The 22,783-nt window shown below is 36.3% G+C and overlaps 2 protein-coding genes across 13 annotated transcripts in view; both read right to left on the bottom strand.

The window, feature by feature from the left end:
• erc1b (ELKS/RAB6-interacting/CAST family member 1b) overlaps window positions 1–2,020 on the bottom strand; it is a 220,437-nt gene extending 218,417 nt beyond the window's left edge. For 4 of the 6 annotated variants that reach the window (XM_051890005.1, XM_051890006.1, XM_051890008.1 and 1 more), the window contains exon 1: window positions 1,852–2,019. The gene's annotated coding sequence lies outside the window, so the exon portion shown is untranslated. Of the gene's footprint in view, window positions 1–1,851 lie in introns of all 6 variants that reach the window. The other 2 variants (XM_051890004.1, XM_051890009.1) reach the window with 1 other exon arrangement.
• A 2,425-nt stretch (window positions 2,021–4,445) lies between these two features.
• The window catches only part of ninj2 (ninjurin 2), a 28,326-nt gene continuing 9,988 nt past the window's right edge, over window positions 4,446–22,783 (bottom strand). For 4 of the 7 annotated variants that reach the window (XM_051892447.1, XM_051892446.1, XM_051892451.1 and 1 more), the window contains 3 exons: window positions 5,109–5,319; window positions 4,835–5,004; window positions 4,446–4,724 (listed from right to left, as the gene is read on the bottom strand). In XM_051892447.1, the coding sequence (XP_051748407.1) occupies window positions 4,856–5,004; window positions 5,109–5,319 (360 nt within the window). In that variant the 3' untranslated portion in view covers window positions 4,446–4,724; window positions 4,835–4,855. Of the gene's footprint in view, window positions 4,725–4,834; window positions 5,005–5,108; window positions 5,320–6,190; window positions 6,348–22,783 lie in introns of those variants that run through there. The other 3 variants (XM_051892452.1, XM_051892450.1, XM_051892449.1) reach the window with 3 other exon arrangements.

Here is a 22,783-nt window from a genome sequence, read left to right as displayed (position 1 = left end):
AGACCTTCGTTCATCTTCGTAACACAAATTATATTTTTGTTTTGTTTTTTTGCACACAAAGTATTCTCATCACTTCATAATATTAAGGTTGAACCACTGTAGTCATGTTGACTGTTTTAACAATGTCTTTCTGGACCTCAAAAGGTGCCTATGTGTGGATCAGATACCCTCAGATTTCATCAAAAATATCTTAATTTATGTTCCGAAGACAAACTAAGGTTTTGGGACGACATAAGGGTAAGTAATTAATGACAGACATTTCATTTTTGGGTGAACTAACCCTTTAAGACCTTGATTTCAACTTCCTGACACAAGCTGCTCAGTCAAACCCTGACAAACACAGATACACAGGATTGATCCGGCAGATTGAACATATAGGCCTAATGTTGCAACTGGGGAACAAACCTGCTGAGACAGAAAGAAAGCACTTGCTCAGAATGGTTATCAAATCACCTGTTGGTCTATCTAATGACAATTTTCACAGCAGAATATGTGTGAAATGTCATGTGATTAGACATGGGGGCGCATTTAAACAGACACAGGCTTCCACTGAATCAACAACGAAAGGACTCAAAGCACTGATCTGAAAATACACCTGTTGAATCACTACATGTCTCATTGATTCATAATGTAATAAATCATAAACATCATATTATGGAGGAATAAGAGTTCTTTCATTTTCATTATAATTTAGATAATTGTGTGTGTGTATGTATATATATATATATATATATATATATATATATATATATAATCTGAAATATTTCTTATTCATTGTAAATTATAATTTACAATGAATAAGAAATATTTCAGATTATAGTCAAGTCAAGTCACCTTTATTTATATAGCGCTTTTTACAATGTAGATTGTGTCAAAGCAGCTTTACATTGATAACTGGTACATTGTTTGGCTGCACAGCAGCTCTTAAAGAATAGTGTCAATGCAGGCAGATCAAAGCACTGTTGAATATCAAAATGTCAAGTCAAGTGTTATACACACACACTAAAATGTTAAGGGGGGCTCTTGGATCTTTAACAGAGGAGCCAATCACATTATTATAAACGAGAGTCAGTAAGGAATGACACTCGATTGAACTGGTTTTATAACAACACACGTTTTAAAACAAAACTGTTGTGTTTGAGGGTATGTTTTGCTCAACAGTAAACACAACTGCTGCTTTTGGAGTTTGCGTAAATATTTCCCCAGTAAGGACATACTTTGTGACTATTTTAATGAAGCGGGATCGTCTGAGAAATTTAGTAACCGATACATATTTTCCTGCTGACGTCACACAGAGTGAGGAGACTTCGTAACAATTCGCGAATATTTTATAACCGCCTCGCGGACGCTTTAAAATTGTTCTACGGTGAAAAAAAAGCAAATAAATCAGGAATGAAAGTGTGAAATGCACATGTAGTCCCAAGGCTTCTTCTTAAAGAAGCTTCACACGGTCGGGACTGAAGCTTTGGACGGATTCTCAGCGGTTTTTACCACACAACAGTGTCCAGATTGTCTGTTTATGTCGATTCATAAACCCGAGAATGGAAAGAGACTCCTGTGCTTCTTCTTTTACATGGAATAGGTGTGTATTTTTTCTTCTTTTCCCTCCTCCTGTTCCTCCATTGCTTGCTGGCGCAACAGCGTTTTATTTGAAGAGTCTCTCGTGCGCATATTGAGAAATATCAGGTTTATTTACCTTCCCTATAGTTTGTCTGGGCACATACGAACGTATATAGACCGTTAGTGTGCAATATACACATATATCTCCACATAATCCCACACTATTAATGGGCTGTGTCCGAGCAGTTCAGACTGTTCAGCTGAGGAAATTCACTTTGAAAAGCTTCTTACCTTATTTCACAAGAGGTTAGTCCGGTTTGGTGAGATGGCTGTGCCTGTATCTAGGGTTGTAAACGGACCGTTATCACTTTGAGAGCTGATAACCGCGAGGAAAGCCCTGTTTTAGAGTACTTCTGTCGTTTTCTTCCTCTCTTTGCCAGATCTACCAGCCAGGGCGCTTCAAGTGACGTAACGAACCGGGATGCGCGCTCCCGACACTGGCCTCCATGACCGCCTCCATGACCGTGCACGAGCGCTTCTATACGAGGGGGCACCACATACAGGATGATGTGCTGTTTGTATTCATTGGGCTTCCAATGTAGGAGCATCTATTTTTGTCTTTTTTATTAAGAAATAGTTGACATTTCATACAAGTGAATTCACATAGTCACAAATCTGCTTTATTTGATTAGTGATGTAGAGCAGAATCCTTAATATTTCTTATTTTAAATACTATATATATATATATATATATATATATATATATATATATAATCTGAAATATTTCTTATTCATTGTAAATATAATATATATATATATATATATATATATAAAATGCAATATACAATTTTTCAATTACAATAATTATATTAGTAAATTGCTGATGATGTACTTAATTTGTTGTGGATTAAAAGAATCTGGTAAATGAATTAATGTAAATATAAACAGTCTAAGCAACATTTACCAATCTTACCATATATATAGGTACATGCACACTCGCTGTATACCCACACGACGAAGATCTCCTCCAGCACTGGTCTTCTGGGTGTAATTTGGGGTATGATTGATATTACTCCTTGTGTAACTGAAGCATGACTGCAGGAAAAGGACTCACAGACCCAGAGCACAATGAACAGGTTCAGGATGTTCTCTCTTGTTCAGTTCTCTTAATCGAGAACAGTTTATAAATTGCCGTCTCTTTCCTTTAACTCTGCGATGCATTATCAGATTATCATTATCAGTAAATTACACCATCATTCTTACTGAAAGCATTTTCAAACTGTAATGAAATAATGAAATATAGCAAGTGAACCAATTCCATTTGCATCTCATCATTACTTGAACTGTACTGTCTGATGTTAACCTATTATTAAAATTATTATATATATTTGATTTAGTTAGTGAAGATAAATCCACAAGTCAAATTTAATTTACATTTAAACCCTGAAAAGGATTTATTCGTTTTTTTATTACTTATTTCCATTTGCCTATATGTGTAATATATAATAATATATTCCACTAGAGGTCAGTAGAGCTTTTCTTGTAGTAGAAGATGAAAGAAGCATTAAACTGACCAAAAGTGAAAGTAAAGACATTTATAATGTTACAGAAGAATTCTGTTTCAAAGAAATGCTCCTGAACTTTTAATTTGTCAAAGAGTCCTGGAAAAAAAAATGTGAAGTTTCCACGAAAATATTAAGCAGCATTAATGATAATAATAATAATAAATGCATCGTGAGCAGAAAATGAGCATATTAGAATGATTTCTATATAGTACATTTAAACATAGCAAAGCTATCCGAAGTGCTGAACAGAGTATAGAAAAATAAAATAAAAACAGTAAAACCAAACAAAACAGACAATAAAACAGGAGTATGATAATATTAAAATGCCAGGGAGTAGAGATATGTTTTTTTAATTTTGATTTACAAATGGTAATGGAAGGTGCAAGGTGGATGTCCAGGGGGAATTGGTTCCATAGACGGGCGCGGCAACGGAAAAAGATCTGTCTCCCTTAGTTTTTAGAGGGGAGTGAGGGATAGATAAAAGAGCCCTGTCTGAAGATCTTAAAAGTCTGAAGATGACAGAGGAGTAAGAAGATCTTTAAGATAAAATGGAGCTTGATCATTAAGAGCTTTACAGGATTTTAAACTGATTTCTAAAATGGACCAGGAGCCAATGAAGCGAAGCTAAAATTGGGGTGACATGATCACATTTCTTTGTCTTGGTCAGCAGCCTAGCAGCTGCATTATTTACCATCTGGAGGTGTGCAAGCGATGACTGAGGAAGACCCAGATACAATGAGTTACAATAGTCTAAGCGTGAGATAATAAAAGCATGAATAACTTTCTCCAAGTCTTGGAATGACAAAAATTAAGTTTGGAAATAATCCACAGTTCATAAAAACTATTCTTAACAACAGAATTAATTTGTTTGGATAAACATAATCCAGGATGACCACAAGGATTATCCAGCTCGTTAATGAGACTACTCCTTAATTTTGGGGTACCAAAAACAATTATTTCCATTCTGTCCTCATTAAGTTGGTCATTCCAACAAAGACTGAATGGAATCGCCAGCTTTCATCGGCAGGTACAGCTGTGTATCATCAGCATAAAAATGAAATGAAACATTGTGCTTCTTAATAATATCCCCCAGTGGACGCATATTTAAGTTAAAAAGAAGCGGACCCAAAATAGAGCCCTGAGGTACTCCACTAATAATAGGAGCTGAAGATGAAGAGAGCTTACCTATCTTTACAGAAAAAAACTGTCTTTAAGATCAACTAAACCACCGTAAAGTCGTACCCATGATACCGAATAAATGCTCTAAACGCCAAATAACATTGTGGTCTACAGTATCAAAGACAGCCGTAACCAGTTGAGTATCTCATGGGAAATGTTTATTATTAGTTTTACAATTGACAGGATGAATACAGAACACTTAGAGGATGAATTCATGTTATCCATAGGTAATATAAATCACTAGACAGTCTATGATAAATTTATGTTTATAGACTTTTTAATATAATGCCCTCTGAAGAAAAAAATAAAAAAGACTTTAAAATAATTGTGTCTTCTGTATAGTATATATAACAAATATCAAAGCCAGAAGGAAGACTTTCATGAATGGATGTGACTTTCATCATAACCATTATTGGGACCCTAAAACCAAACAACATGAAAGAAGCTTGATTAAACCTCATTTTCCTTATCATACTTCAGCATGCATATTCAACTTTGATATTTTGTTTCATATGTCAAGACAGAATCACCTGTAGGATCTTACAGATAGTTTACTGTTTAGGATAGAGACCTGTCTTCTGCACTCCAAAAGCGGTGATGAAGATGTTGATGATGACGGTGATAAACACCAGCCCTGTGGCCACATTATTCATTATGTCCAGCTTCCTCTGATTGGCCACATCATTGAGGTTTTTGCGTGCTGAAAAGGAAAGATTGTACGAAAAGGAATTACATTTTTGCTAACATAAAAAAACCCTCCAAAATCCCGGACAGATTTTAATGTATGATGGCTTTCACGCTCACCCATGTTGACGAAGAGAGCGCCTGCGAGCACTTGGAAGAAGAGTGATGCGGCGATGAGGATGATGACAGTGAGGAAGTATTTGAACTCAGGGCCCTGCTCCAGGACGGCTTTCAGCTGAGAGGCGTTTGCCATCAACAGCGCCACATCTAGCATGCTCTCTGCTATACTCTTCTTAGTGGCATAGTGGTTCATGTTGAGAGGTTCTGTGGGCTGAGAGAGAGAAATCACTTCAACTTAAAATATTATATTAAATTAAATCTTAAATTAAAGTGGCTATGTAGAATTCAGGAACCCTTGTTATTAGCGACACCGGTGGCGGTTAAGTGAACTGCAGCCAACAATTTATCACTCGTTCATAACGTACGCTAGAGAGACTGAACGTGATTCAACGCCCCGATATACTCAAGGAGAAGTACTTTTTTCGTATTTTTGTTTAGAAGTAAAATAAAAAAAGTTGGAAATCGATATTAAGTTAGCGAACATCCAGACGCCATCCACGTTGCTGGAGCAAAGTTAAAATGAATATGTATCCTTTCGATAACAAAATTAATAGGCTAGACTGTGTCGATCTGACTGTGTGAGAATATAGTTTGAATTAATCCCTTACAGTAGAGAATGGCTCTTTCGGCATTATTCTGAACGTTGTATAAACATTTGTTTCATGTGTCATTGAACGGAAGAAAGGCTTTCAGGAGCTCGCGTAAATGTCACATGCTTTTGATTTTCCTGGCAAAACCGTCCCGAGTCCTTCACATAAAAATCAGTCTATGGGCTTTCATAGACAACCTAGGAAGACGCGGAAGGTCTCGCTTTTTAAATTTCGCTACAAGCTTTTCACAAATTAGCAATAAACTAAATTCTTGCATATAGCCCCTTCAAATAATTTTTTTCTGCTATTGTAATTAGCATTAAACATGTACGTTTTTATGGTATAGTACATTGGCACAGGTGGCGAAGTAAAGTAAAGCATCTATTTGGTCTATCATCAGAGCATTTTCAGACTCATACATACTTATTCATATGCATTAATTCACCTAACCATGTGCTAGCATTTTGTTTTAAATCGAGAAAAACAAGATACCTTCTACCCTCATCTTTAGTTGAAATATCAGCGGTTTCCAGCAACATCTGTACCCTGTGAGATAAGATCCTTGATCCAGTGAGAGAAGTTCTCAGTGCAAATGGAAAAAGCACATTATGTCTGGAATTCTGAGTGGACAAACATTCCAACCTATTTATTTTTTCAACAAAAACAAATATTCTCAAATTTTCCACACATAAATAGTTCATTTCATACACACACACACACACACACACACACACATATATATATATATATATATATATATATATATATACACACATACATACATATATATAGGCTATATAAATATTTATATACATTTTATGCATGGAAATCTTTAAACAGAACATAATTATACCACATAAGATATATTGTGATTTATTTATGCATGCAATAAAATAATTAAAATATAACTATATAAAAAAAGACTGTGTTCAACTTGGATGTTTGATGTTTGTGGCGATGGCCAAAATAATTTATGGCCTGTTTTATGAAATGCACTACAAAACTATATGAATATTTTAAAGGGTTTCTTAATAAATTAATGCACTGACTTGAATATAAATTAAGTCATGAATTTGGCAACTATAGTTACTTATTTCTACCAATAGATGGCAGCATTTTACTATGAATTTTTCAATCTTCAACGCTCTTTTTGTAGAAACAACCTGGGGGCGCTAGATATTCTTAGTTTGCGTCATCTTTTTCTCTTTTTTGTATTACTTATTGTTATTATTTTTTAAATAAATAATATTAAGTTTATTAAAAGAATATAATTATTATATAATAATTATATGATAAATACATATATAAATAATAAAAAAGAAAAATTGACTTTATAAAATATTTTTTCAACATGTCTTCTAAAATTAGTACATTACAGGAATGAGACTAATATGTAGCCTGCTTTAGTGCCAAATAAACTAATGATGCATGTAGATTTTTTGTTCTCAACCCACTAAGTCATCATCCACATCATCTCTTGCTCATATTTTGTTTCTTATCTATCTTGCGCCCTTGAAACCTTTCTATCAAATCTCAAAATCAATTTAACATTTACACTTCACTTCCTGTGTTTCATGATTGCTCTTTTTAATCTTGGCTCACTTAACATGCCCTTATCACTTTCTACAGGACCTGTTAGAGACACGTGGAATGAGAGAGATAGCATCTACATACATGTGACCTTGGGGCTAATGCCAGAAGACGTCTTATCTACATCAGAACAAACATGCATGTGCATACATGTGACATTTGAAGAGCTTGTTTTGTAGAAGAAAAAAAACCCTGAATCCTCTCCACCAATCACGCCGCAGCAAAACGAAGACCAGGCAAGCGTCCAAATACCACATGCACAGGCTCAGTGTTTTCCTTAATGATGGGGAACGTTTTCCTTTTTTCTTTTTAAAATAAACACCATGGGAGAGGTCAGGAATATTTTACATGTGGGGCCCGTGAAGCTGGCCCACAGGAAGTCCACCTCCCCACCCACTCATTGGCTGCTCTCACGTCCAATAGCAAATGGGAAAGGGCGAGGAGGGTTCACTCAAACAAATAACTTTTTTTTGCTCCGTCTTCTTCTTACTCCTCTTTTCTGGGCAACCACGTCTTACAACATGTGCAGATAAGAAGGAGGGTCCTTGTAAACATTCAAACCCCCTATGCTGTTCTGAAAACACCTCGTTCACCACAGAAAAGAGAAAAACACACACACACAAACACACACACACACACACATATATATATATATATATATATATATATATATATATATATATAGCATATTGTGCAAGCACGAGCAATAAGTTGCTGTCTGCAGTTCATTTAACAGCCACCTGTGTCGCTAATAACAAGGGAATTCTAAAATACTGTAACTGATTAAAAACACCAGCACTGAGTACATTTTTTGTTTTGGGAAACTTGTTTAGTCTGCGACTTAAGTATCATTTTGAAGTCAGGAAATGGTCACATTGCCAGGCCACTGGGTCAGATCTATATTACTCTCTGTTTCCTTTCCTTCATTCATTCATTTTCAAGTTACTGTATGAGCCACTCACCTTTTTAAACCAGCAGCTGCATGAACTGAGAATAAATTCTGTCAATTAAAACCTTCAAAACAAAGGAAGCATTGGAACGATGCTGTCCCCAAAGGCGTGATTACTTATGAATGATTCTCATAAAAGCCCTTTCCTCCTTATTGCGGTATAGGGAGTGCTGAAAAACAAAGGTCTTTCTGTCTCTACAGGATTCATGTTACGATGATAATATTGTGAGATTTTATGATTACAAGACTTTTCTGCTGTTCTATGCTCTGACATGCCAGGGTAATATGATGATGGATTTAGAACCGGTTTATACGTTTGGGATACAAGGGGCAATATGAAAGCTACTGTACTCACTAACCTGCAGCAGGAGCACAAAATGTAAAGACCTGACATTATATTTTGCCCTTTAACCATCTATAAAATACAGACTTCTTTCCTGTTGGACACCCTATGTATAGCATGACCTTTGACCTCATATTTCTCTGCCCTGAATCTGGGATAAAAATATGAGTGTCAAACACCCTCTGAATGATTCATGTGAAGAAATGTCAGAATTAATCAACATGTGCAGTTACATAAGAATATGTCAGAACTGTCAAAACTCCCACTGTATTGCAACATTAAACATCAATGTCGTTATGGTAACCCGGAATTCATGTAAACAGAGCTGGTAAAGTTATATGTTGCCTCAGAACTTTCAGAAGTGAGCCAAACGGGACCAGGATGCAATGACATTCTAGCCAATTAGAGAGTGAATGGAGCTTTAGGAATGTGTTGACAGGTCAGTTGGGGCCCAGAGTATTCTGGGAATGTTAGATACTGTAAACCTCAGTTTCCCAGCAACTGTAGGGTACAAAGAACTCATGGAGTATTACAACATTACATTCACTTGAAGCATTACAAACATTTAAAGATGTATCATAAAAACTAAGAGAGTCAATATTTCACATTTATATTGCCCTATTCAAGTTTGTTTTGCCTAATAAGATAAATTATTTTATTAGAAAAATAAATGTAATACTCAAAATGGGAAATGTACAAGATTTAAAGCACAGAATTAATAGGGGAAAAATGCAGTGCAGATTTTTTTTAAGCAATTTTTTCAACAGGTTAAATGGGTACCAGTAGGTGGCGACAGGTGACATCATTCGATTTTAGTTCTTGAATCAACTGATTTGCCTGATTCGTTCAAGTGTGGGTATCTACAGGTCGGAGTAAAGGGCTTGTCAAAAGGTAGGGGGCATGCCAAAAGATCTTCACAATTGGTGTAATTGTGTGTAATTGCCACCAGAGGGCACTCCACCCCAGACTATTGCCACTATCACGGACTTCATTACCCATAACTCACTGCATGGTCTAATCATCAGCACTCATTGCTTTTAGCTGTGTCTCATTACCTTGTTAGTTCACCCTATATAATCCCGGCCAATTCTGTCATTTATTGCCAAGTCTTTCTGAGCGCTCACTTGGTTTCCTGTTCCATGGGTTTGACCCTGTTTGCATTCTCACGTGGATTTCCATGTTTTTTGCCTGTGTTCCTGTTCCCTAATAATGTTTGGACTGTTAACCCTGTGTTTTAAACTTTTGCCTGGCTTTTTGGATTATGTTTTTGGATTACCCCTCAATAAACTACACTTGAATCTTCAACCCGTGTCTCGGAGCAGTATACATCTTACATACATCAGCAGTGACATCTTGTTAGGGTGTAGGGTAGGGTTAGGGGTTAGTTTCTGTTATAGCATTGTGTACCTTTCAGCGTTGCCCTATTACGACCCGCAGCTATCCCTGTCTCAATTTCGTTTAAACACACTGAATTATTCACAAACGAAACACAGGACTGTTTTTTTGCTGTGTCTCATTCCTCTGGAAGTCGCATTTGTCAGCCGAATATGTCATCGAGGCTCTCATTTCAGAAAAGCAATCATTACATTACAAAGTAAGAAAGAAATTACAGTAATTTACACCTCACAGTCTATTTTTATAAGGGTTGCTTTTCTAAAATGAGACAGCAGAGATGACAAATGCAGCTGACAAATCGAATTGAGTGAGTCATTGTATTATTCACTCGACCAGTTTGTCCAGTAACAAATTCATTAAAGAACAAAACACCACTATGTGTTTGTTTGAAGATGCTTAACGGTTTTCATTGGCAGAGCAAAAATAGACAAACTAACAATACTGTATTTAAAATGTAAGTTTTCAGTTATTAACTTCTGCTTTTTAGTGTAGAAGTAGTAGCCTTCATTGTAGTGTAACATAATGTCTTTGTTATATAGTATTGTTTGTTTTTTTACAAAACTGAAGGCCTTGTAATTTATCACTTAAGTATACTAAATCTGATGTCAAACTGTAGTTTATTCCCTCATTGAGAAAATAAGTGCTTGTGAGAGTGTGTTTAACAAAGTACACATGGACGGTTTTAGTCTGTATAAACCAATAAAACCAGGCCTTTTATCACTGACAGCATGTCTGCATTTGTGCAATAACAGATTTCTTTCTACGTCTAAGTGAAGTTATCCGTGGGGCATATTGTGGGCTGTTTAGATTGGTAGAGGGTCACGCTATGTTTATAATGACAGTTGCTATAAACACTGGAACATCTTCACTTCATATCAAACATGGGGAAAGTGGAGGCAGAGAGGGCGTGATGGGACACGCCCCTTCCCCGCCCACTGAGCCAGCGGCAGCTGTTACACCTAAAGAACCCCATGAACTCCTGACACATATCCTCATGCCACGACATTCACATAATCACAAAAATTACAAGCAGTAATAATAAAATAAAAGAATTATAAGATAGATAGATAGACACTTAAAACAATTAATTCCTTTCAGAATATAGGTCTCTAAAACTACACTGCATCTGTAATAAACTATTAAAAACTTGCTGAGTAACTTGCTTATAAACAGACTATCACCTGCACTGACTTCCTGTGACTCTCCAGTGTGTCACTATTGCTGCTATTGTGTTCATATGGGAGGTTGGGAACGTGTCTTATTTTCACACAGGCAGAGGAAGGGGTTTTTGTATTAACTGTGTGGCTGACTTTATTTGAATTTGTCATGCGGATGTGGCTAAATAGAGGCTGAGAAAAAAGACAATTTAGATGCAGACATGGTGAATAGAAAAAAAGTGTTGGTTCTTCTTTTGAGGTCGTGGCTTACCAAATACAATGCAGTCCGTACATGTCAGACACCACATGAGACATATGACTAAATTAAACCCAGTTTTTTTTTCTCTCTTTCTATACATTCACACACATATTAAGACAAACATAAGGTTTAACTACTCACAACACCCCTCACTCTTTCTGTCTGACTCCTACTGACTAGATTCCACCATTTTTCACTTCCCAGAATTCACTTCTGCATCATGAAAAAAAATTAACATAGAATTACTAAACCCATAGAAGAAAATAATTTTTCTGTATTAAAACAGGAAGTTGGAGTGGGAAGGACATGCTAACAGCTTTGTATTCACATCACAGACATGAACATAATTTGCTACTTTATATTGGTAGTCAGATGTAGTTGATACAAGGGAGAGGGACATTCCCATTCTAGAAAGCATTTGATTGGACAAAATCACATCCCTACTTCCCTACTATATAGTAGGCGAAAAACAGTATGTGTCAAAAGAAGTATGTCCGAATTCACAGTACTCATAAAACAGTATGCACCAGATTATTGCCTTCATAGTTTTATTAAGTTTTAGGAGAAGGTGTGGGGGAGGGGTTAGGATTAGGGGTGGGGTTAAGACTAGGCAATCAGCTAGCGACTTCAACGAAGGGGGGTAATAATTTGGCAGGGGGTCAAAATTCAGCACAACACCGGTGAGATTCTGAAGTGTGCATACAATGGACACTTTACTATCCCATGAGGCCACGGGAGAGGATTTGTGAATGGCAGTGAAGTGACGCAACTGATGCTGGTACTAGGTCACATGATAATGATAAATGGCGAATGTAGTATATCCGGATTACATTCATACTACACACGCTCATACTGTATAGAACATACTTTTTTAGTTTAGAATTACTTATTCGAAATAAGTGCCTATTCAAGAGAGTATGTGATTTCGGATGCAGCCTCCAGTCAATCAGCAGTAGGGGGTGTATACACTCATGATGGGATAGGAGAGAGAGAGCAAGAGGGAGATTTGAAGAAAGACTGTAGATAGAAAGATGGCTGAGAGACATTACAAAAGAGAAAAGATCAGGAGAAATATCACTGGAAAAAGAAGGGTTATGATCAGGCAAAAGCTTTAGGACCCTTTCCTTTCAATATTAGGAAAGTTGGAAGGCCTGAAAACGGACGCCGAGGTTGCATTGTTGCTGCTCCATATGTGAGTAACATTGGTTTTGCTGTTTCACAGAACCAATATATGCTGTTGTTGTAATGTTAGCTATAGTAACAGGTAGAGTTGTCAAAAGTCGGTACTAACATTTTAAAATGTGAGGATACCAGCATTTCCCCCTTGTATTTTAAGCGCTTACACAGATACACACGGGAACGTTTGAAAGCAGCCGTCCATCAGCGTATCCCTAATATATCTGCTGATAGACGGATCCGTTGATGGACGCCCGCTTTGAAACGCTCCCGTGTGTATCTGTGTAAGCGCTCAGTGAAGAGCGTCAAAGATGTCTATTTACAACATGTTTTTGAAGCATTGATCATTGTAACCAATCACAGACTTATCTGTTGAGCATGTGAACTCAATGGCCAATCAGAGGTATTTAAGAATCTGCTCAACAGTGCTCAAAATGCCATTGTGGGGGAGGAGCAATGAAGGGAGGGGTGTGTTTGTTTGGGTTGATTTCAAATATCAACAATGTTTCTCAGTAATCACTTACTGCCCTTTTAATACTCATACTACAATATATCAACAATTGTTTCAATTGTGTCTATTTTAATTTGCTTTTAGGAGATACTTCTGAGACAAAGACATAAATGAGACCTCCCTGAGATGGAAAAGCAACCTCTGAGCAATAAAATCTTCTGGGTAGCATAAAACACACACACATACGCTGTTTGGCAGAGTACAAGACTGTGCAAAGTCATAATGGAGCCCAAGGGAGATGCTGCTCTTAAAGTATTCATGCTAATATCATCCCTGACCCTGGTCCGCTTGTCATACCACTGTGACATAAAGGACTTATAGAACAGGAAATGTTTACTTGACACTTTAAGCCTCGGGATAAAATTCCTACTTTCTCTTTCCCATGAACCCACCAAACATCCTTTATATTTCCTGTAGTGACACAAGGACGAGTAAATGATCAGATACGTTGCCCTGGTGGCTTGTCATTGAAGCAACTACATGATGTAAGCGGTTTGGAAATGTTTGTGTGTACTAAACTATAGCTAGGAGACAAAATTGTCCCCAAAAGTGAGCTAAATCTGACCAAACATCCCTTTGGGGACATTCAGGGACGTCCTCAATTGGAAAACTTGGAAAAGCAACTCACACATAAACTTTTATTTTAATTTACACAATTTTTCATTTAACACTAAAAAATAACTTTTTACAGCTATTTTCTGTCATAATAATTATAGTAGCTTTATATAAAAGCATATTGTTTATAAAAAAAAACAATACAAGTCTGTCCTCATTTACAAATGTGTGTGAGCGTGTTCTGCTTGGGAGCTGAACAACTGGGGTGTCACTTCTATAAAATGGGTCATGATGTTCAGCGTTAACCCAGGACGAGTCCAGCAATGACACACACATACACACACACACACACACAGTCTCGAAAAATTGCTTTAGAAATGACATGCAGAATGCACAATAGCCGCACACACACACGCTGTCCTCTTCTGTCCTTTGATAAACAGTTTATCTGCAGCACTCGGCTCTGGGCTCTGGGAACAATAATAAAGAGAGAAAAGGGGAGATTAAAATGTAAATGGAGGAGCAGAGGATGTGTGGAGCAGGTTCCCGAACTCAGGGCGGAGGTCTGTGTTTGCCAGTTCTGTTTTCCAGCACCATCTTATCACCCTGTTTCTCTCTCTCTCTCTCTCTCCATTCCTCCCTCACTTATTCTACATCTCCCCTGAGCTCTCTGTGTTGTCCCTCCCTATGCAAACATGACCTCAGACAAGCTGGACTCGACCAGACCAAATCTGTGTTATGATGTGACACAAGTGTTTCACTAAGTTTGGCTGTGTCGTGGCATAGAGAGTGAAAAAAAATAAAAAGATGTTAAGGAGTTATATTTTATTTGATTATGATCTTGATTATGTTCTTGATTATGATTTCACTTTTTTAACTTTAACTTCTAACTTCTTCCTGAGTCTCTCTGTCAGTGTCCGACTCCGGTTTGAACAATGTAAGACTGAACACCATTACTGACAATCCTCATTTTGTATGCGTGAAATTCTCCAGTTTTGTTGTTGTTGAGCAACCGAAGCACAAGCTGTTAAAGCTCCGCCCTCTTCTGGAAAGCGGCCGGGAGCAGCAGCTCATTTGCATTTGAAGGGACACACACAAAAACGGCGTGTTTTTGCTCACACCCAAATAGGGGCAAGTTTTAATAAATGATCTGTGGGGTATTTTGAGCTGAAACTTCACAGACACATTCTGGAGACACCAAAGACTTATATTACATCTTGTGAAAATGGGTCCCCTTTAAAAAAAAAAAAAAGTGTAATGTAAAATTAAACATAAAATGTAAAATTTTAAATGTAAAATGCCATTTCGCTTAATTAAATATATGATTAAATATATTTTATCTAAATAATTAAATATAATATATTTATCCTATTATCCTATGATCCAATTTATTTTATTTTTATTTATATTATTATCATTTTTTGGATTGACTTTGCATAACGGAGTGTAAAGTTTGGATTTGTGTTTAGAAAACACATATTAGCTTGGATATTAGCTTAAAAAGTGAAAGAGATATTAGGTTTAATTAATTTTTTGTTTATTTAATGTAAAATTGTAAAAATGTAAAATTTTAATTTAAAATGTAACATGACATTTATTAATTACATTTCAATATTGATTAAATGTATAATTTTTATTTTTATATATATATATATATATATATATTTTTTTTTTTTTAAACTTAGGGTAGGCTGTGGCATGGAACGTAAGTAGTTTAGTAGTTTAATTTAATATCATTTTGTTTATTTTATTTGTATATATATATATATATATATATATATACACACTGTACATTGGTAAATTTAATATAATTTACTATAACTTTTTAATTGTATTTTTGATTTATATTTATTTATTATTTAATTTAATTTTATTTACATTTTTCTGATAAACCTGTATTCCTCTATTACCATGCCAAATCGTATATGGTTGGTTTCAACCGTATCCAATAGCATATATTTGTATTTCCATCCTAGCAACAAGCTATAAGATAAACCTGCACATTTGCAGTGAGCCCAACCCATTTTCCCCACTTGTTAACAATTTCTACGATTCTCTCATTACCATCACTGGCCTGTAATCATAAAGGAGGGCACCAGATATTTTAAAAAGAATTTATAGCACATTTAAAATGATAGATGATTATACTGCAGGCATTTGCCCTGTCAGACTGACCTCGATGTGACTCAGATTTATACACGTTACTATATCATTATACCAGCGCTCTTTAATTGTCTCTTTAAGTTAACACACTCTAAAGTTAGCGTATGTGTGAATATGTGTGTCTCTGTGTGTCTATGGAGGGGTGTGGTTGGGATGGTGTTGGTATGGCAGGGCATCAAAAGGCAAAATGGCCTGGATTTTGTAGCAGCAGCTCTGGAAAGCACCGAAACGGCTGACTGCTTTAGTCATGGCTGCTGTAGTCACATGGGCTGGAATGCCTTTCATACTGAATACAGTTGAAACAGCTAGAAATGTGAGTGCAAATTCCTGCTCTGCTGGTCAATGAGTTAACAAACAGCTAGAGGGAGACAGGCCTTTCAACAACCCTCTGAAACATTCTGTGTGTGTGTGTGTGTGTGTGTGTGTGTGTGTGTGTGTGTGTGTGTGTGTGTGTGTGTGTGTGAAGAAGCATCATGGGAGTTATGGCCCCTGACTCAAAGCACTGGTGTCATATTACAGTGGAACGTCCAGTTTGTCAAATGACTGCTGGAGTGCCTGAAAAACACATTAGGCTTTATTATCTGCATGTGTCTGTGCTGAGAACAATCTCTCGGGCAGACTGACTTCAGATTTATGGGGCTGTGATGACTCATCCAGCTCTGAAGGCCGTGTAGTGTCTAAGATTCTACTGGGGTGTTCATGGTCTCATGCAGTACCAGCTTTGTCCTGCAGGGGAACAAGAAGCTCAATAAAACAGTTCAGAGAGAGAGAGAAGAGAACTATGAAACCAAGCAGATTAAATTTTATTGCTCAGATGTTGGCCTTTCATAGTTGATTGATTCACTAAAATGTCATTTTAGTTTCAGATGTTTATTTGCTTAAATGTTTTAAATTGTTTATTAAATGTTATTTTTTGCCATATTAATTTGAAATAGATAATTGTATGTGTGTGTGTGTGTGTGCGTGCATATATATATAATTTTAGTTCTCTAAAAATTAAAAATGTTTTTAAAAAGACAAAGATAAAATTGAAATATATAAAAAATATAGAAAGACAAAAATATTTAAAATAAATATATATAAAATAAAATATACAGAATATAAAATAAAATATATATAAATATATATATATATATAAATTTAGTTCTCTAAAAATTAAAAATGTTTTTAAAAAGACAAAAATAAAATTGAAATATATAAAAAAATATAGAAAGAAAAATATATAAAAAATAAAATATATAGAATATAAAATAAAATATAAAAATTATCTGGTTTAATCTGGTTTAATGAGACATTTCTCTAAAAATGATTTCAATTTTAAGATTTAAAAATATGTGAAATAAATGAAAAAATAAAAATGCACACACAATATTAATATGTATTGTATTTTTTTTTTTACAAATATTGTAATTTTTGCCATATTAATTTTAAATAGATAATTGTGTGTGTGTGTGTGTGTGTGTGTATATATATATATATATATATATATAAAATTTTAGTTCTCTAAAAATTACAAATGTGTAAAAAAAAGAAAAAGACAAAAATTAATTTGAAATATATATAAAACTAAAAAATATAGAATATAAAATATATATAATAAAATATAAATTATATATAAATTATAAATATATATATACTGTACACACACACACACAAATCTCACCATACTGTACATAATTTTATTAATATATTGTGGTAGCGTGAAAATGAAAGATTTGCGAATGCACTGTTCAAAGAGTGTGATTCTTAGCCGCCGTGGAAAGTACATTCTGTTTATGAAAATATAACAATGCAGCGATTCCTTTGTGAAAGTCAAAAACAGAAGAACTGAGTGGCAAACAAACAGTTCAAAAGATATGAAGAAAAATGGAAATGTTTTTGTGCATTTGCGTGTGCACATCAATCAAAGAGCCTTGTGTGTTCCCAGGGACAGGAAGGTCTCTGTATGAATCAAACAGACTACATAAATAATCTCAGAATACATCAAGGGTCTCTACTGACATCACTGCTACTGACAACAGGATGGACAGATGCCAAACCGTCACATGTACAGTACACTGACTATGCTATACTGAACAGCTTCAACTTGGCCGCTCTTATTATATAAGTATCTGAATATCATTGTTTGTGTATTCGTCTGGAACATTCATTGCATTGCTTTGTGGTCTAGGGTCTAAACATTATCTAAGCACTGCCTGTTGACCACAACACATCCTCAGTGAAAATATTTGACACCTTTCTCACTGTTTCAAAAACCCACAAACGACTCATTGTGCCTTATACTCAAACATAAACCTGGTTTCAATCAGTACGCCATTAAAGCTGCTGGACTCTTTAGACGAACAGGCTCCTGGATCGCTGTCAGTGTCGTATGGGACAAACCAATGGCTAGGTATTAAATCCACACCCATATTATATTAGTGTGGAACAGCCCAACACCATGTTTAATAGACAAGCCTCTCGTAGTATGAGTTACTCTTTGTGGCTAAAGGTTAATGCATGGCCTAGCATAGTGAAAACACATCGGCTGAGAGTCTGTGAAGAAGAGGGTTCCTGAGGGAAAGGTTGTATAACAGGAAATAGTTATATAATCTCACACATATGCTTTGTATATGTCATGAATATAAAAATGTGGAAGTATTTTCTTAATATTATTGTTAATTGAAAATGTATATTTTATTGGAAGTGTTTAGTTTAGTTTAGTTAAACTGCTCTGTTCCAAAATCTAATGAACTGTCTAAACGTGAACAGGCTTCTCACATGAAAAGCATGAGAGAAACAATTGCTATGCGCAGAACTTAAATAAGCAAATGACAATATGCAACACAAATCCTTGGTGGTCCATATTTAAGTACATTGCTGCATCCCAAAATCGCACACTATCCGTCCTAATTTAGTGTTGTCAAAAGTACCGACTTCGATATCAAGTATAAGTGTTTGAATTTGATAGACGCCACTGATAGACACCTGCTTTCAAACGCTCCTAATCTGTGTAAGCACTCGGTGAAGAGCATCATTGATGTCTATTTACAACAGGTTTTTGAAAAGTTTATCATTGTAGCCAATCACAGACATATCTGTTGAGTGCTTGAACACAATTGCCAATCAGAGGTGTTTTCAAATCCGCTCAACAGTGCTCAAAGCGTCACATTTTTAAAATTTCAGTACAGACTTGGTATCGCGGTTGGTACTTTTGACAAGACTATCTTAAATAGTATTCGAAATCTACTTTTTCCGGTTAGAATCCGAAATGCAGATCTGTGCACACTCTAACGGCTAATATTGCCAACAACCCATTGCACATCGATTAGAACTACAAACATAAATAAAAAAGTGTTAAAAAACTACAAACATGGCTGATGTGTGAGACCGACGGTTAATGCTGCATTCTAGACAGATGGGGATTTGGATTTTTCCTACCTCCTTCTTAGATATAACATCTGGAACGCCACTCAAAGTGGGACATTCGATTTCTGATCTCGAGGTACATCGATCAAACTCAGCGTCATTTGATATCACTGCCAAGATGTCGGCAAGTCCTGCTTCTAATGAGCATAAACGTAAAAACAAACTTTAACATTAGACATTCAATTTATGTAATGATACTTTTTTGCTTTCTGTTAGCTGTTTTCAAAGCGATTATGTTATTTTTATTATGTTTTTGCCATAATTGACCCAAAAACACGACATGCTCTCCTTGTGTCACATCGTCAACATGTGGACGTGACGTGTTACTGATTGAAACACACTGAGGTCTGAAGTGGGACATTTAATTTGGGATATTCCCACATCCAACCTCGTCTGGAACACAGCATTAGTAGAAAGGGTTAGATCGATTTGAGTGATCGTTAGATCATTCGAGTGTTTAATAATCAGTATCTAACCGAATGAAAATATATCCATGTTATATTACATCTGTAACAGCATTGTGAAATTTTAAGATACCTTTGTGACAGTTGAGCTAGAAAATAAAGATGGTGTCTGAAAGTTGCGGTTGGTTTTTGAACGCAGCCTACATGCAATATTTCCTTAGAATTTAGCCAAAACAAGGTATCTGAACTGACTGAATAATGACACTGTTGTCTTCTATTGTAATCAATACTATTGATTCTGCATTTTGATTGTTATTTTCCTGTTTAATACTGTGAAGCATTGTATAAAGCACTATGAAGGTGACTTGACTTGACTATCACAGAAGGCAACATGATGCTTCTGCCTACTCTATGGAAAAAAGCCTTAATGTCAGGGGGGCACATATGATTCCCAAAGAATCTAATTTGGAAGCAGAAGGCATGACCCCAGAAAACCCCACATGTTTTGCTTTCACATGTGACATCTCAGCATGAGACTTTCCTCCAGGGCTTTCCTGCCTTTCATTGCGGAGCACCCACTGTTTTGGCCCACTAAAGAACGCTGTATTTCCTTCCCTCCTTCTTTCTGAGAAGCGCTGTCAAGGAAGAAAAGCAGACAGATGTGACTGGATAAAGTAACTTAAACTGACAGCTGACCCATGAACGATCAATCATGCTGTCAGTGACAAGCCATGTTCAAACACTCACCCAGCAGTGCCATGTGTGTGTCCTACACCAGTGAAGCCTGAAAGACAAGAGCTACACATGTCTGTCGTATGAAAACAACCGGACCAAAGTGTGACTGTTTATGTCTTGAGATCTACAGTGGCCTCAAAACTATCTGGACACTTAAGCTACACTCACAAATGTCTGAATTTCACTGCAAGTGGCATTTGAAAAGTTCACACGAGGTGTAGTTCATCGCATTAACTATATGTTTCCCTAACGTTTGACACTCATAAAGTGTCCACATACTTTTTATCTTCTTTTTAATATATATATACACATTTATATATATAAATTTAAAGGCTTATTTCTGTGCAATATTTTACTTAAAAACCAATTGCTTTGATAAATCCAATGCTTCACTGGTTAAGAGTGCATATAACGCAAACTTCCACTGGATTGTGTATCATGTCAAACCCACAAAGCAATAATCATGTTGTCACTGGAACACTAAATCAAGAAGATCAAGGTGTTTCATCACAGACGTGACACTATCGCAACCTCAGGTTGAGCGTTATTCATTCATATGGTTGTAGTGTCAGTCGATATCTTTAAACAAACATTCTCTAAAGCTCTAGAAACACTGCAACAGCAAAACTGTGCCAGTTTCAATTTTCTTTCAGTTGTTACTTTTTAACCATTCTATCAAAGAGCTTATCGTGTCTTCGGGGTGGTCACGGATGTGTTCACGGGCTGGTGCAAAATGTCCTCTGTGAGATCTCTCACTAAGAGGCCCCTGTGAAAGGGGCCCCATTCCCCCTTCCCACAGGTGAGGGAATATGCACTTCACATATCTCATTCTGATAGCTTTGACCCTTGAGGACCCCATCAGCCTTGAATCCATGGCACATCATGACCTGTTGGTCCACTGTGCCCATGTATATACTGCATATGCATCACCGCAGTGACATACACTATTAATTCCCAGAACTGCGTGTTTTAGAGGAGAAAAATGCGAAAACTTCTGACTCGGTTAAACACGTCAGTCAGCGAGGGTCTGGTTGGATTCCAGTGGTATGGAGAGTTATTGGCTCGTTTAAAAGACGGACGCTCTTGAGAAAACGCATGAACAACAAAGAATGAGCAGTGAAAGGTCTGAGAAAACACTTAGCTTCATTATCTGACACTAGATGGTCAGTATCAGAGTACGACAGGGGTGTAACAAGTCCCCTCGATATTTGACAACTGTTTTATGATAGAAGTGTTAAACAACCCACAGTAATATCCAGTCATGCAAATTACTGAACTTTATGAAGTTTTGCCATGTTGAACTGTAAACATGGTATCATGTAGCCTACATTATTCATGTATTACTGAATGTGACGAGACAAGAAACGTTTTGTGTTTTTAACATATTAGACATGCGAATAAGATTGTATGTGTGCATATTTGAAAATAAAATGTAATTTGCCTATAGTCTAAACTGATTAGTTCATACCTACGATTATACAATTTGTTTTTTTTAATTCATGTTCCCTAATCATCTTTAATCAAAATAACTTTCTCTCTTACAGCAACTTCTCTTCTCTGATGATGTGTTTACTGCTGGAGGGCGGGGCAACCTGTCACTCACATGAGATCAACCAACAGCAAACCACAAGCATCCAATCAATTCCCGATGGACAAAATCAAGTCCCGCCCTACATTTTTTCTTCTTCAAGAAGCCGTTTCACTTGGATATAGATCACAATATAGGGAAGAAGAGACTATCGCAACTTCTGTTTCATGCCGACTTTAAGCTAGATAAATGCTCACAGAATTTCTATGGCTACGTTCACACTGTCAGTTTTTGGGATTGACAACCGCATTTACTTACAGGTGAGAGTCTCGAAATGTCCTGTTTGCACAGCAACTTACATTAACCAACAGCAACCTTTATATCTGTGGAGAGCAGAGTTGCGCATTTGAGTTGCGTCGCTTGCGCATATAGAACACAAAACTGACGGGAACAGCTCCGGTGGAGAACAGTGACTGGATCTAAAAAGTTCAGAGGACACACAGCTCATATACGTTCTGTCCACACAGCGCAGGTTTTTCAAGAATGCGGTTGTGAGTCATGAAAATATATGGGTGTGAGTTTGGTTTTAGAATGCGGTTGTCACTCCCATAAATAAGCGAACTGTATTTGAACATAACAGGATTAAGGACTCAAATACAGGACTGGCAATCGTATTCTGTTGGTGTGTGAACATGGCCTATGAATAGGGGTGAATTCAGGTTAATCGGGACACTTTTTCCAATTCATCTCAATGGCAAACAGTGAACCCTGAAGTGTTCTAGTATAAACATGAGTTTGACAATGTCCAGACAGAAATGACTTAACACTTGCAGGGGCGGCTTTTCCTGTCCATTTATGACTAGGAGTTAGATAATTCAAAAAATATTTCTTACTTTAATAGACTTTGCTTGT

Source organism: Ctenopharyngodon idella, chromosome 4, assembly GCF_019924925.1.
Source record: "Ctenopharyngodon idella isolate HZGC_01 chromosome 4, HZGC01, whole genome shotgun sequence".
In the NCBI taxonomy this organism is placed as follows: Eukaryota; Metazoa; Chordata; class Actinopteri; order Cypriniformes; family Xenocyprididae; genus Ctenopharyngodon; species Ctenopharyngodon idella.
Note: the sequence above shows the minus strand (reverse complement) of the source record. Positions and strands in the feature narration are given on the sequence as shown.